At 43.0% G+C, this 15,851-nt stretch overlaps 1 protein-coding gene across 6 annotated transcripts in view; it reads left to right on the forward strand.

The window, feature by feature from the left end:
* ACACA (acetyl-CoA carboxylase alpha) overlaps window positions 1-15,851 on the forward strand; it is a 290,224-nt gene that overhangs the window by 244,558 nt on the left and 29,815 nt on the right. For all 6 annotated transcript variants that reach the window (XM_045985474.1, XM_045985475.1, XM_045985479.1 and 3 more), the window contains 5 exons: window positions 3,730-3,873; window positions 4,415-4,535; window positions 8,076-8,172; window positions 11,470-11,566; window positions 12,431-12,566. In XM_045985474.1, the coding sequence (XP_045841430.1) occupies window positions 3,730-3,873; window positions 4,415-4,535; window positions 8,076-8,172; window positions 11,470-11,566; window positions 12,431-12,566 (595 nt within the window). The remainder of the gene's footprint in view (window positions 1-3,729; window positions 3,874-4,414; window positions 4,536-8,075; window positions 8,173-11,469; window positions 11,567-12,430; window positions 12,567-15,851) is intronic.

Here is a 15,851-nt window from a genome sequence, read left to right on the forward strand (position 1 = left end):
GCGTTCATTTGTACTTCTTATGTATCTCGAAATTTCTAGAGGCCGTGTTGCATCTTCGGTGGAACTTTTAACAACTGTGTCTCTGCTAATCGCTGGCTTTTATGTGGGGCCCTTAATTCTCAGGTCTGCCCGCCGCAATGAATGGAGAGCTGGATGAGGCTTACGTTTATATCGAGTGGATGAAGATCCTCTTTCCCCTCCGAGTCAGCCCTTGCTCAGTTCTGTGCATGTGGGCACTCTCTAGCGGACGACCTTGAGGGGCTGCCGCCTCCTAATCTTTTATGGTTCTGCTTCTCCACCTAAACCTGGGGAGCAACAAAGTGGGGCCTCGGGAGCCACCCCTCTTGGAGTGGCTCCTGTGTTTAAATATGGTTACTGATGCTTGATGGGAAGATAAATTAAAAAGTTTGCATCAAGCAGTAGAAAATGTGAGACAAGTAATTTGAGAAAGCGGGAAATGGCCAGCAACTGGATTTGTATAGCTATGTATATGTCTCGGCCGAAAAATCGACGAACAAAGCTCACCTCCTTCATGAAAATACTAAGTCAGTGAGGTTCGTTTACCCCCCACTTTTCTGTGAAAGGTTGGTAGGGCAATACTGAAGAATAAAACAGTGGTCCTGCCTCTGTGGGCTCTTCTGTTTGCCTTCCTAGATGCCGATCGGGGTTTGCATAACTGCTCCGGCGTGATCATTTCAGAGTTAGGCAGAATGGATTTGGTCCTCGCCCAGATTCTGCTTCTTTGGTTGGAGCTTTTGTGGTGAAGTATTCTAAAATCATTAAAACCACTTGAGTCAGCAACGACCCCTGTAAATCAGGAGCTATTGTGTGCACCCTCATTCTCCCGGTGCGTGCTCCAGACATACAGTCACTGAAGATGAACTGGAGGCTCCTGCTTTCTCTTCACCGACTGTAAAGTAGCTATGATTGTTAGCATTTGTTTGTGATTACTGAAGCAGGTTTCATTTTTGCGTGTCCTTCCCTCCCCGCCCCTAGCTCCTAAGATAAGGCCAGTCACAGAGAGCCATTTGGAGACTCTATTAGTCTAGCCTATAATTTTTCCCTTTAATTTCCGAAGTAAATGAATTTTCTCACATGACAAATATTTCTTTAGTTCAGAAATAGTGTCCTTGGTCGTGGTAAGCCCTGGTGAGGTTTCTTTCTGAATCCAGTGTACAAACACTGCCTTTTCAGAACAATGCCCACATGTCAGAAGCTGAGTTTTGCTTATAAGGGGAAGATGTCCTAGGTGATTAAACCCTTGCTTCCTCCAAATTTGTCTCCCGTTAATTTATAGGAGTATGGAGTGGAATGGGCAAGTGGCAGAGCCTCCGAGGGCAGTGCCAGTCCTGGATGCTCTTGCCTTTCGAAATGAGGGACAAAGATGTATGAGGAAGATGTATTTGAACAGCCAAGCAGCTCTTGGTCTACTTTGGTCCCTTTGCCAAGATTGGTCCTTCTTCCGTCCATCACTCATTTTGGAAGGGTGTGAGTTTCTAAGCAAGTGGACATTAATCAAGTACTAGAAATAGTGTTTCCAACGAAAGAAAACCATCTTCCTGAGTAGGAAGCGGCCCCAGCTCTCTCCTAGGCGGCAAGGAGTTCCTGGCTCCTGACACAGATTGTGAACATCAGATATTCAGGGTCAGTGCAGTGTCTCCTTTTTATTTCTTTTCCCCCTTTCCAGTCTTATTTTAATAATTAAAAATACTGCTGATCACACTGAATGACTTCTGGCAGAGAGGCATTCTGTCCCAGAAGGACCAGTTGTGGGCCATCGGGTTTATGACGTCCATAAAACCAGAGCCAGATCAGAGCATGGCCTCCCTGAGTGACAGGGTTTTTGCTTCCACCAGGGTCCCCCCATCAACTGACTGCTTTGGGCATTTGTTTTGGGTTGCTTTCTTGTTCTGTTTTGTTTCCTGATGCATGTGCGACTATACATGTGTGCACACATTTAAAGATATAAATGAAACAGGTATGTAATGCCCTCTGCCTGTTAGAAAGACTAAAGCCATCAAAATAACAAACGGCATGTATTTGCTAGAATGTCAAAGTTATGAGTTTATTTTGTAATGATGTGCTCCTGCCTTCATGAGGTAAACTGGCCGTGGCGGAGGTGTTATTAGTAATATGGACTCAGTGGAGCAGAAAGCCGAGTGACCGAGAGATCAGTGTATCAGTCAGAGAGAGGGCAAATGGAAAGAGACAGCAGGAGAATGAGAAAGGAGCCACAGTGCCTGGGCTGAGATTAAAGACAGACTGGGAGGAGGAGGGGGAGCCCAGTGGTCACATTCGGTCTCCCCTATTCCTGGGGCTCCTTCAGAGGAGTTGCCGGCATGTCACTCAGCTTAGGGTTGTCTGCGAAGACTGGTTCTCTGCACTTCCTCATCAGGGAGAACAGTTTTGCTCTCCATATTCCTTTCCGAAGAGTCTCTTCCTCCCTGCCTTGCTGAAGTTAAGAGGAACAGAGGCCAGCTGGGTCACACTGAGGTGATGACTTTGGTCACCAACTTCCTCATCCTTTGCAGGCACTTGATGTCGGGGCTGACCTGGCATGGGGGGACCATCTCAAAGCTCCTATCAGGAAGGGGCAAGATGGGAATATACAGGTAGAGTTTCCTGGCCTTCCCTTTATTAGATTCTTCCCAGAGACTGAAAATGAATAAAAGCTACCAAGGAAGCAAATTTGTGTTGTGGTTATTTTCTGAAGGAGGAGGGGAGAGGAAAGAGAAAAGGTAAAACACAGTAAGCGCTCCACAACTGCTTTGAGCTCTCCAGGGCTACCCCAGATGACTGGCAATTACTACACACTCAGCAGTTTGCAATAGTCAGTGATCAGGCTGCCCGGCTTCCATTGCTGGGTCAGAAAACCTCCCTCCGTAAAAGAAATTATTAACCAGTCTTCTAGGGAAAAAGAAACCCTGCAATTTCTAAGTCCACGAATATTTTTTCTTCCTATTTTTTTTCTCCTTCTTTAAAGGAAACTTTGTGGTTTCCAGTTGCACGTGCCTTTCAGCCTCACATGGGTTAAACTCCAGGGATACACCCGGGATGGAGGCCCTCTGTATTTCCTGGAACCTTGGGAGAGAAGGACAGAGGAGAGGCAGGCTTGGGTATAAATCACTGCGCTCCACCCAGCACACAAAGACGACTTTAGACTCCAGGGTTCATGTATGGATGAGTTGCTTCAGGATTTTGCCAGCCTTAGGACTTGTGTGTGGGTACCAGCTTTAAAAATCAAATGTAAGGGGGGAAGTAATCCTTTAAAAATATTAGGGACCCAAACCTCACAGCATTTAAGTGAGACTTGTCGCTAAAGATTGTCAGAAGACAGGCATGTTTCCTCTCTGTGTATATGTGCAGCAGTTTGCCGGCCTGCATATGTGGGGGTAGCCCACCCTTCCGGGTCACAGCCTCTGCCCTCCACCACAGTTCTAGCTGACTTGAAGTATGCTAACACCTGTCTGTGGAAGCTAGGAGAGAGAGGGAGAGGTTTGCTGGTTTTTAAATTGCAACAGTATTATGTTAAAAAAAAAAAAAAAGCCTTTTTAATTTTCTCAGCTTTCTTTTTAAAACAAAGGTCCAGACAGTGCCTCCGAACAACACACAGAGGCTGGATGGAATCTGTCTCGTGGAGTAAAGAACCCATTTTAGTGAGAATCACAAAATAGACTTTGCCTTTATTTCTGTCAAGACAGATGTCTTTTCTCCTGCTTGTCTCTCCAGGTCCTTGGGCGGGAAGTATACACCTCCAATAACCAGCTTGGGGGCATCCAGATTATGCACAACAATGGGGTGACCCACAACATCGTTTGTGATGACTTTGAAGGGGTTTTCACTGTCCTGCACTGGCTGTCTTACATGCCCAAGGTGAGCCATTCCTATCCAGCAGACAGAGCCCCCAGAACCCGGCCTTCCCACTACAGCTCACACAGCCTCTGTGTTTGGGGTCTCTTCTTTATGGTGGTGAAACTGTTTTATGAAATACTCCTCTGGAAGTTACCGGTTTCTCTCTTTATTGCAGCCATCTTTGGGCTTCTAGCTTTAAATTGCCTTTGGATTTCATTAGTTAGGTCCCTTTCTAATGTTTTCCCCAGTCAGAAGCCTTCATGGTCCATCTGGGCTCAGATCACTGTGGGTTTTTTTTCTTCGTAATAGCCATCCATCCCCCAGGAAGCTTCCCATAAAGTGTGGGTACATGGAAATCAAGAAGCAAGAATATACCGGGGTTTTTTTTGCCAGGCTCCTATGTGAGACTTGAGACCTGTCCATGTTCTCAGGGGTTGGCTGGGGCAGACGGGTATGATTCTGTATCTGGTCCCTACTGTCTTTGTAACGGTCATGGCTAAGTCGGGACCTTGGGCCTGCTGTTCACTAATTGCTGTGCTCTTTCCTCCCAACCACCTTTTAGAATGTGCGCAGTTCAGTTCCTCTCTTGAACTCCAAGGATCCTATAGATAGAATCATCGAGTTTGTTCCCACGAAGGCCCCATATGATCCTCGATGGATGCTAGCAGGCCGACCTCACCCAAGTAGGTATATATTGGAGGCTCCATTAGTACCCTGGCCCTCAGACTGTTAGTAATCACTAACCAATTCCTGCACGATAGTACGTGACAAGTACGGGAGACCTATCTTTAAAACAGCTCTCTGAAGATCAAGGTGGAAAATCCTTCAAGAACAAATGAGAAACAAATGAAATTAGATGTATAAGTCAGTCACTGAGGCACACGCAGGGCAGTCACTAATATATTTCTTCTGTTAATTCTGTTTTTAAAGCACTTATTACTTAATGGGTTCAACGACTTTAAAACAGTTAAATCTAAGCAGTAAACGCCTAGAATCTTTGACCGGCTGGTCTCTGTAAACAGAGATTAATCAGATCAGTTTTAGAAAAGATATTTGACCATACAGTGTGGAACGTGTCTACACTCTTCTCAGCAAGCTATTTCCAAGCATCCACCCTGCATGTACCCTTCTTTTCTTATGATATTGGTAAAAGTACTGGTACTTGCTTTAGTTATTAATGTAAGGTTACCTTATAAGATCATTAGTCATTAAGAGATTGTCCAGAACTCTTAATTTTATAAATCGAGTAAGAAAAAACCCTCCCCCATGTTCATCTAATATATCAATCTGTCTTATGGCTGATTTTACCTATCTTTAAAACAAAAACACAACAGAAAAAAGTAGGGGCTCCAGGTAAGGTGAATATACATTCTTGTTTGTCGGTCTATTAGGCTGATGTAACAAACCTTACTTATCAGATGGTTCTTTTGTGAAGCTCCAGATCCCCCTGCCAAATTTTGAATCTATTTTTTTCAGGGTTTTTGAGAGGGTGTTTGTTCTTTTTCGCATGTTTATTGCAACTATATCAAAGAAAGTGAGTGCAGAAGATAATTCACTAAATTTAAGAGTCACTGTGATTTTTTTTTTTTTTTAAGATTTTATTTATTTGTCAGAGAGAGCAAGAGTGAGAGAGTGAGTGAGCACAAGCAACGGGGAGCGGCAGACAGAGGGGGAAGCAGGCTCTGAGTCCGATATGGGACTGAATCCCAGGGCCCTGGGATCGTGACCTGAGCCAAAGGCAGATGCTTAATCCTGAGGCACCCAGGCATCCCAAGAGTCACTGATTTTGTTGAAAGAAAAAAGAAGTCTGCATAAGGAGGACTCAAACTTTGTGGTACCCACTCTGAGCTAGGTGGGACTGCAAAGCACTTCCATATACATTGTCCTATTGAGCTTACTACTTCTCAGAGATAAAAAGAGATTACCACTTTACAAGCTCAGAGAAGTTAAATGATTTGTACAAGGTCACACAGCTATTACTTAGGAATTGGGACTTAATCTATAGCACAACTACAGATAGTACAGAAAAATCACCAGAGGAATTTTAATTTAAAATTTTACCTGTTGTCTTTGATACCTTTTCTTGTTGCTCTTAATAAAACTAGTTTTTCTACCCAGAAAAATCACCATAATCCCTATCTCTCATTTGTATGCCATGATTACAATAAGAACTATGATCATAAGATACCTGTCAGCCTTAAAATCCAGGACTTTTCTAGGAGAATTCAGAACAAGACTCTGTGAGTCTTCTCCTGGGAATCATGGTAGGGGGTTGGAGGTGTATCTTAGCTGGCTTCTGAGTTCTACATCTGAACTGAACACAACCTGCTCTTTGGAGGTTGGGGGATGAAATCTACCTACACAAGCCATGGCCCACCAGTGAGTCCCCTCCCCCAATTGACACACAAGGCAGGAGGGTGTTTGTTTTTTTTTTAATTTTCTAATTTTTTAAAAAAGATTTTATTTATTTATTTGACAGAGAGAGAGAGATCACAAGTAAGAAGAGAGGCAGGCAGAGAGAGAGGGAGAAGCAGGCTCCCTGCCAAGCAGAGAACCCGATGCAGGGCTCCATCCCAGGACCCTGAGATCATGACCTGAGCCGAAGGCAGAGGCTTAACCCACTGAGCCACCCAGGTGCCCCAAGCCGGAGGAGTTTTTAAAAAAGAAAGTCTTTCCATTGTAATGAATTCTGTTGTTCCAAATCATTGTTATTGAAGTAAGAATCATAAAATGACCCAAGCATATGAGGTTAAGATTTCAGTATCCTGATCCACTTGGAAGTTTGATTTAGAACCTTCATCAGAATGTGATCCCTCTTTCATGGGGTGAACAGATGTGTGTGTATGTAGGTGGGCATTATCCCGGCCATTATTAATGAGATCCGCAGCATAAAATGAAATTTGTGATAAACTAAGTTTTCTGTTTTTTGGATAATATTTTTTCATCGACTCCCTAGCAATTCATCCTGCTGTCTCTGCAGCTAACATTCGCTCCCAAATCGAGTGACTTCAGATTTTAATTTAGTGGAAGCGTTAAAGAAAGCAGATGATTCCCTGTGATAAGTTAAAGCAGATATCTTCTAGGTGAAAAGTTAAAGTCATTTATTAGAGGAGATAGTGCTGTGATATTCTTCAAACTGACGCCCAACACGAGACCAGAATCTAAACGATCAGCTTTGGGCTCACGATAGAGAGATAATTTTGAAATGGATGATCACATTTTACACTGGGGCCATAGAGGCAAGGAATGTAGAACACAGTAATTACAAATTTAGTCTTGATAAAACACTCTCCATCCTGTTTAAGTCAGCAGAGGTTAGCTTTCTCGGATCTCCACTTTTAATTGGTTTTGGACTTGGGTTTTTAGGGGCCGGAGGGCCATGTTCAAATTAGAAGGATCACTGAGGAACCGTGAGCTGAGGGGCAAGCTAGGAAACAGTTATTTGCAGAAGCTTTTATGGGGCCTTGGTCAAACACAGATACCTGTGGAACAAAAGTTTTTTTCTTAACCTAAGATGTCGAAAGTTACGTGTCTTGCCAATGAAGGAAATTCTGTGTTCAGGGGAGGTTAATGACATTAGGTTTGTGCATCTTAACCATTATATTTTTGCTATGTGTCAAGAGTATATGGGCATGGCCCTTTCTTATAGAAAGATTATACTTTTTCAGCTGTAAGTAAAGTGGATGTATCTTTCTGCTTTTCTAGCAGAGAAGCCAAGTCCCTTTTCTTTTCTGCAAATTTGGGTCCTTATCTGATCGTTAATAGTTATCATTGGCTGTCTTCAGCTTTCCATTAAAAAAAGTCAGTGGAATCAAACAAAATTGTAAGCTAAGTTTTAAAATAGAAATAGACATTTTGAAAACACTTTAATGACTTGGCTGCCTTTTGACAAATGTTTGTAGTGTTTTGAAAAAAGCAAAGTTATTTATTTAAAAACATGCAAACTCTCTGCTAGCTGAACCCCATCGTTTAACAATAAATGATGCTTTTGCTGATAAATGATTCCTTTTGTGCAGACTAGCAAATGAAATAGGAGATGATGTCTGAAGGCAGATGAGCGTTCAGCTGCCTAACGCCTGCATCTATTATAATATGGTTAAAAACAACAACAAACTCCCCAAAACAATCCCCCACATCCAACCTCAGATTTGCCAGTTCCAGTGCATTTTCAATAGATTGATGGTCTTTATTCTCTCTTTGTTCTCTTTCTTTCTCTTCTGTAGCCCAGAAAGGTCAGTGGTTGAGTGGATTTTTTGACTATGGATCTTTCTCAGAGATCATGCAACCCTGGGCCCAGACTGTGGTGGTTGGCAGAGCCAGGTAAGAACTCTTCTGTTTTGGAAGCTCTTCTTCCTCCCAACTAAAAACAAGAAAGGAACAGGCCATGACTATAGAGATTTGGTGGGGGCAGGTAGTTTTTTTTTGTTTTTTGGGTTTTTTTGGTGGTGGTGGTGGTTGTCTTTTTTTTTGTTTTTGTTTTTAACCAATAACATTCTCTTTGTCTAAACTTCTAAGAATATTGATTATAATCACGCCCGAGACCGCGTAACTGGAGCACTGGTTCCCAGTAGTCATTTACTGTGTCACTTCAGCGATGCGTTTGATCCGAAGTCTGGTTTTGACATTTCCTTTTTACAACACTGAAAGAAAACCTCTTCGAGGGCTGTAGAGCCCAAATACAATAGCCATAGCCCACTAGTGACCTTCCCCTTCCCCAAAGACCATTTTCTTTCCAAGGAAGGTGACAAATGAATCAAACTCATCTACCTTGCCAGGTAACTCAAAGATCTATGTAACCTAGAAGAAGTTCCTTCCTGGCATCAAGATTATTTAAGTATAGCAAATGCACACGATACTGGCTTATCATCAGATCTGAATTGCAAAGAAAAAAGTCTACCTGAAACAGAAATGAGTAAAATAAACTGGAATAGATTTGCCGGGCTACCTATATTTTTCAAATGGGAAATTGAAGTTTCTATTAAATTTTAATACCCACTCTAAGAAGTGCTTCACTCAACAGCCAGCTCTGCACGAAATAATCTGTAGCACTCGCTGTAACGAGCACCTGCCAAGGCTGATCTTAATCTCGTTCTGCACTGCAGAGACATGCTGCCCTAGGGACCCACATCTGGAGCTTACCTTCCTCTCGGGGGCAATCAGTTTTCCTTATCTTGGTGAAAAGTGGCACCTGCTCAAGATTCTCAAACATGCCACATTGGGTTGAGATTTAGATTCTAGCCTTGAAAATAATTCTAGGCTTTGTGGTTCTCTCAGTACAGCAGGTCAGCGTGTCTCATGCTGCCAATGACAAGGAGCCATCAGATGGCAAATCCAACAGACAGGATCTTCCACTGTGACTCTGAATAAGAGTCAGGCCTGGAGTCAGCCCAGACCGAAACTCACAGGGGCTAGCTCCCGTTTTCTCTCGCATCTCAGGTCTTCTACCCTCACCACAGGCTTCTGGGGCCCAGGAGAACTTTCTTTGTGCCTCGTAAAATTCCTACTGGGAGTGGGGGGTGGCGGTGCACTAGGGAGAGAGCCCTCCTACCCAGGATCTATCGGTTTGTTATGGGGGGCCCTGACATCACACTCAGACCAACTTTTTTGAAAATTTGTCTGTTACCTATGCTGCTTCAGTCTTCCTGTCTGTTAAAAACGTGACAGATTTTAAGCCTCCGAAAGCGAAACCTTTGTTAAGGTCTTTAAGATCCTCCCACGGGAAACAAGAGAATAATGCTTTACACTTATGACTGGAAGAAAAGGGATTGTTCTGTGAGCAAGATCAGTCAAGCTTGGCTTTAGTTAGCTCTGCCATTGTTCATTGCAACACTCACTCTGACTTCTTCCTTTCTTTCCATCTGATGAGTTCTGGGCTGCTTACTTCAAACACATACACATGCTCACAAGTATATAAAACACAAATGGAGCTAGCTTCTTTCAAAAGCAATGGCATTTCGAGAAATAAATATAAATGTATTCTTCTGGGATTGTTACTGTAAGTGCTGCCAAAACTCATCTTTGGTATGTATGTTTGGAATATGTGTGCTATTGGCTGTAAATTGTCTTTTATTATTCCATGGCACCTTGTCCAGGGACACACTATAAAACAAGATGTAGCATCTTCATGTGCTAGCCTGATAAAATTTATATGAAGTATAATAGAAAACAGAAGTTGTTCTGAGCTGTTTTCAAGTTCAATAAATAACTGTAATACTCGGATAAAGATGTTCTTTATTAGGTCACATGGGCCCTAATATATAAGTTATAAGTTACCGATTTAGGGTGGCTTTTGCAATTACAAGTTTCCAGTTGGATTGTTAATCATTGTGAACAGAAATATTTCTAAACCCTCCTGTGTACCTCCTGCTCGTTGTCTGGTTGTCTAGAGGGCTTTTGATTCTGATTCAGTGCAGGCAAGTGACAAGGGGGTGGGTGGTCCCCACTCAGGCCCCTGTCAGGCCTCTTGCGATGACAAGAATACATTTCCAGTAGCCAATGTGACAACCAAAGACCATCCTTCATGGAAAAGTTTGTTATGGAGATGCTGGGGGAATGAGAGACTATAACCCATCCCAGCCTCGGCCCTAAGGAATGCAGCTGAGAAAGTGAAGAGTGAATCACATTTTCCAGAGTAAGGACTCACCCTGTACCTGCAGCTACTGCCACCCCTCCCCCACTTCCACCCTCCCTCCCTTTCTTCCTGATTTTTACCAGGAAATCTTTTTGAGGACCAAACTGAGAGGGGATCGTGCAGCTTCTGTGCAGCAGAGGCTTTGAGCTCCTGAAGAGTTTTTTAAATTAACATATGTTGGCAATTAAATGCATACTTTCAATACAGATCACCTATTTCACCAAGAGTAATGACTGCAAGTTATCCCTGTGCTACTGCTCTTTTCCAGGGAAAGAGAAAGTTGAGGGCTTATTTAACCACCTCTGTACCCTTGGCACGTATTTTTCATCATCTCCATAACACACCTACACATCCCCCCCAAAAATACTCTGGGCTTTTTATTAAAATAAAACTACTATTGTGATAATAGTATAGTGGTCTTTATCTTTCAGATGCTGAAATATTTATAGACAAAATTATACACTTAATATTTCCTTCAAAATAACATGGGACTCACGGAGGGGAAAGTAGTTAGAAATGAAGATGAAACAAGACTGGCCAGGAGTTGATTATTGAAGATGGGTATTGGGTATATGGGATTCATTGTATTGCCCAGTGTAATTTCAGGCACCTCCCACCTCTCAGACCTTTTCCCTCTGTCTTCACCAAAGAGATGCTCCAGAGTGAGCTGAGAAATGTCATTTGGCATCCTTGAAAAAGGTGTGTGCGTACATGCATATGTGTGCGCACACACACATCTAGACTGTTGGGTCTAACTGCTGAGGCTCCCCTGGCACAACTCTTGGTTTGAATTGATTTTGTGGTGGAGGACAGGAGTGATTCTGAGAAGTCTTCTGCCCCTAGAAGAGTCAGATTTCCTCGTTCCCTGTATTTGCAGTTTCCAGTCCCCCCCCACACACCCCAATCTTTTGATACAGGGCTGGAAAAGAAATGACCAACTGTACTATTTACATGCATTGAGTTCTTCTTTGGCTCATTTTTTGTAGGCTAGGAGGAATACCTGTGGGAGTAGTTGCCGTAGAAACCCGAACAGTGGAACTAAGTATCCCCGCCGATCCTGCAAACCTGGATTCTGAAGCCAAGGTTAGTAACCTCGAGTACCCTGTGCTCCTGTGCTCGGAGCTGGCTTTCCCTTCTGCACAGCCTGTGGATGTCGTGGGGGCATTGCACACCATTGTGTGCTCACTTTTAAGATGACTCTAAATGGACTACAAGCTAAATTCTAACTGAAAAATTACTTAGGCCTTTATAGTGGTCTTGTTGATGCTAGAGAACAGTCTGGGTTCCTTGGGGAGGTAGTCTTCTGGAAGGCAGCTGAGGGCTCTTTGGTCCCAGATTCTCTGAACACACACATGGATGAGCTATTCTAGAATTAAGAAGTCTGCCTTAATGGCAAATGTGAACACCACCACTCATCTTTGTTTTAAAAGAGTAGATTATATTTTTCCTGACGGGGCCAGAAGATGAGGGTGGGAGAGACCAGGAAAGAGGTTACTCAGCAATGTCACATCAGGTGTCTGTTGACCAACCATAGTCCAGAGAAAGCTTGTACTAAGCACAGAAGAGCGAGGACTAGAGACTGTGTACAGTTAGCTTGTTCTGAGGACTAGTGTAGTTGAGTGACTTCAAGTTGCCTTCAGGAAGTCTACAATGAGGATTCCCAAGACTGCATTCTTCCATTAGAAGCAGTAACGTTTCCTCCTTCTGACTGAGGAGTGGTGGTGTAATCAGGACTAAAAAGGAATATTCAACAAAGTCAGAGATCCAGGATCCTTTCTTCTTTTTGAATTCGAAGATGATCCTCTTGATGAACAACAGCAGTTTTTGGTTGGTTGTTTGGTTTGGCTGAGTTTTTAAAGTAAACAAGAAAACCCTTGTTCGCCTTGCAGAAATTCCCCCCCAAACTCTGTTGTTGATTGTGTCTTCCTTTTTGACTTTCCCCAATAGATAATCCAGCAGGCTGGCCAGGTTTGGTTCCCAGACTCTGCGTTTAAGACCTATCAGGCTATCAAGGACTTCAACCGTGAAGGGCTGCCTCTGATGGTCTTTGCCAACTGGAGAGGCTTCTCTGGTGGAATGAAAGGTGACTGGCCTGGCTCTGGGCTGGAGGGGCAGAACTGTTTCCCCAGAACTTTACAGACGGGGAGGGAGGGTTTATACTGGGCAGAACCAATGGGTATCCTTATAGCCCGTCATGCTAGGCTTTTTGGGGATTATACTTTCTCTGAAATAAATCTTCTGAGTTGCAACTTGAGTGGGGAAAATACTGCATGCTTTTCAGTTCGGTGCAGAATTTCAGAACAGTCTACTGGTGTGATCTAGATGGGCTGCTGTTGCGGATTTAGCTTTCACAGGTGAACGACAGACTTCTGATGGTCCTGCGGAACTGTGATTGTGCTAGTCTCTGTCCCTCTTTTCTCGGCATATTCTTTGTTGATGCTAATGCTCCATGGCTCTATCGTGACCGAGGTAGATACTGAAATTAGCTTTCACCAGAAGAAAACGAACAAATTCTGTCTGAGAAGCTGTTCTTTGTGGTAATTTGTGGTGTATTTTATTATTATTATCCAGCAACAGCCCTGGGCCTGTGGCTCCAGCATATTAAACTATCGTCATACAGGCTCTGATCTGTGCCACAGGAATTGCTTAGTGATGTAGGGAGCTAGTGTCACCATTTACTGAGAATCCTCCCTGTGCAGAGCCACTGTGGATGGTTCAGGAGAGCCAAAAAACCTGTTCTCCCTCTTACAGCAGCAAAGCTCTCTCTCCAATGGCCAGAGCTTCATGACCATGCAGAGACCAGAGACTACCTACCAGCAGGGGATGAATACACTGGTCAATGTCAGCTTTGTTCATTGGGGGAGAACTCAGGGTTCTGAAGTAATATAATGAGTTAGGGGAATGGAAGAAGGGAGGAGTTGGCAATGTTGGGGTAGAGTGGTTAGAGATAAGGATGTATAAAATGTGAAACAGTGAACCCAGAAATAGCTTGGGGCAAGAGCACCTCTCCCTCCGAGGGGAGAAGCCTGAGACAGTTATCCTTTTATAGATTATCAGCTGTGTGTGAAGAAAGATTAGAGCCTTGTGCCAGTAACTTTCCCTTAATCTGGCTCAGGAAAACCCTGGACGGCCAGGCTTCCCTGGCAAAATACAGAAGACTAAGGTGGTTTTTCTTTTCTTTTTTGAAGCTGCAAAGTTCCCCTTTGCCCATATTTGCTGGAGAACTACCACATTTTGCACTTTTCTTGAGGGAGACTTGGACTGTACATGCAAATTAATGTTTATATACTTTTATAGACTCTCAGGTGGATTATTTTATGACAAAGAGAATAAATCAGTGAAAATGCTGTGCGATGTTGAAAGTATAGGTTAAGCAAGTCAATCCCGCACATTTTTATTGAGTTCCTATGTGCAAGGAACTCTGCTAGCTACTTCTGAGGAAAAAAAACTGAGTCAGAGACAGACATTGCCTCAAGGAGTCAAGAACAGGGTTTTGAACAAAATACTACAGTGTTCAAAGAGTATGATATTATACTGAAGGGTTTTTTTTTTGTTTTTTTGTTTTTTGTTTTCCCGGAGGAGGCACGTGAAAGCCCTTTCATTCATATATGTGAGATTTGTTTAACATCGAATTTCAGTTGATCCCAGATTTCTTAGCTGTAAGATTTACATTAAGGCGGGGCCCCTGGGTGGCTCAGTCGGTTAAGCCACTGCCTTCCGCTCTGCCTGGTCTGCCTGGGATCGAGCCCCACATGGGGCTTCCCGCTCAGCAGGGAGTCTGCTTCTCCCTCTCTCTCTGCCCCTCCCCCCAACTTGTGCGTGGGTGCCCGCTTTCTCTCTCTTTCTCAAATAAATAAAATCTTAAAAATACAAACAAACAACAACAACAAAAGATTTACATTAAGACTTAGAGAAGGCAATGCCAGTTCTCCTTAGTTACCTCTCTTCCCAGGGGCTGTTGAGCTTTCACTCTTCCTGACATTACTTAGGAGTAATCCAACCTGGCTCTTTTGTCCTAAGGAGTCTAGAGTTCAGAAGTTTGCTGCTTGTAGGAAGACTTCAACTCTGCTGCATGTTCTGGCTCAGGCCCAGATTGGCTGCTAGCCATGTAAGAATAACAACAACAATTAAGATTTGTTGAGCTCCTTTCACCAGAGTTCCTGCTAACCATTTTACATGCATTATCGTACATAATCATCACAACAAGCCCTTCTAAGGTGTAGGCTATATTATTTATCGGCATTTTACATACATTGAGACTTAGGTTAAGTAAATTTTCCAAGATCATTTAGCTAAAAAATGACAGAGCTGGGAGAGGAACGCAGATCTGTCTGGCTTTCTGTAACAGTTGGCAGAGTTTAGAGCCAAGGACCAAGCCAGCTCTACTAGAACATCTCTAGAATAGACTGTATAGCTAGGTTCCTGAGGAAGTTATTAGCCACCTACATGCCCTCTGCTTTGAAGTTGTCCTTGGCTATTGTGACAAGAAATGTTAAGAGTTAAGATAGGAGTTGTTTGTTTATTTATTTATTTATTTATTTATTTTACTGCAGCAAAATACACATAATATTTATCACTTTAACCATCTGTAAGTGTATAATTCAGTGGCATTAAATATATTCACAGCATTACGTAACTGTCAGCACTAAATATACCCCAAACCTTTTCATCATCCCTGACATAAAATCTGTACCCATTAAACAATAATTTCCCCCATCCCCTTCTCCCCGGCCCCTGGTCAAAAATGAGTTACTGGCCCGATACAGGGCCAGTTCTGCCTCCTGAATTTTGTTGCTGCTGCATCCGTTCACACATCACTTAAGATAAATAAGCTTTGGGGAAGATAGAGATCAGTGTGAACGGAGGAGGGGGAAGAACATCGCCTTTCACATTTACATACAGGTCAGGATGTTTTCTACATATTATCTCATGTAAAGGGACCTAAGCTGAGAGTCATTCCATATCCCTTGGGGAGATGTTTGCAGTTTTGGTTTCAATACTGGCTGGGGATTATGCAGGGAGGGAAAATAAACAATTATGCCATCCCTCAGTGCACACAAACACACAGCCAGGAGCCGACTGCACTGTGGGTAAAATGACTCCAAAATTGTGTGTAATGAGTAGGAAAAGATTAGAGACAGCTCTTGCTATGCTGAAAATTGACATTAGTGGAGGGAAAAAAAAAACTCTTTACTAGTCAGCCTAGGAGGTCTAATTCGAGCAGTAAAAATATAAATAAATAAATAAAAGTATGTCAAGATGGTATTGGTGCTTTTTTCCCAATGAGTTCTATCTGGCCGGAAGGCTATTCAGCATAATGCAAAATTAAATTATAAAAACTGGCTGAATATTTAGATGGAAGAGCCAT

This window comes from Meles meles, chromosome 18 (genome assembly GCF_922984935.1).
Source record: "Meles meles chromosome 18, mMelMel3.1 paternal haplotype, whole genome shotgun sequence".
In the NCBI taxonomy this organism is placed as follows: Eukaryota; Metazoa; Chordata; class Mammalia; order Carnivora; family Mustelidae; genus Meles; species Meles meles.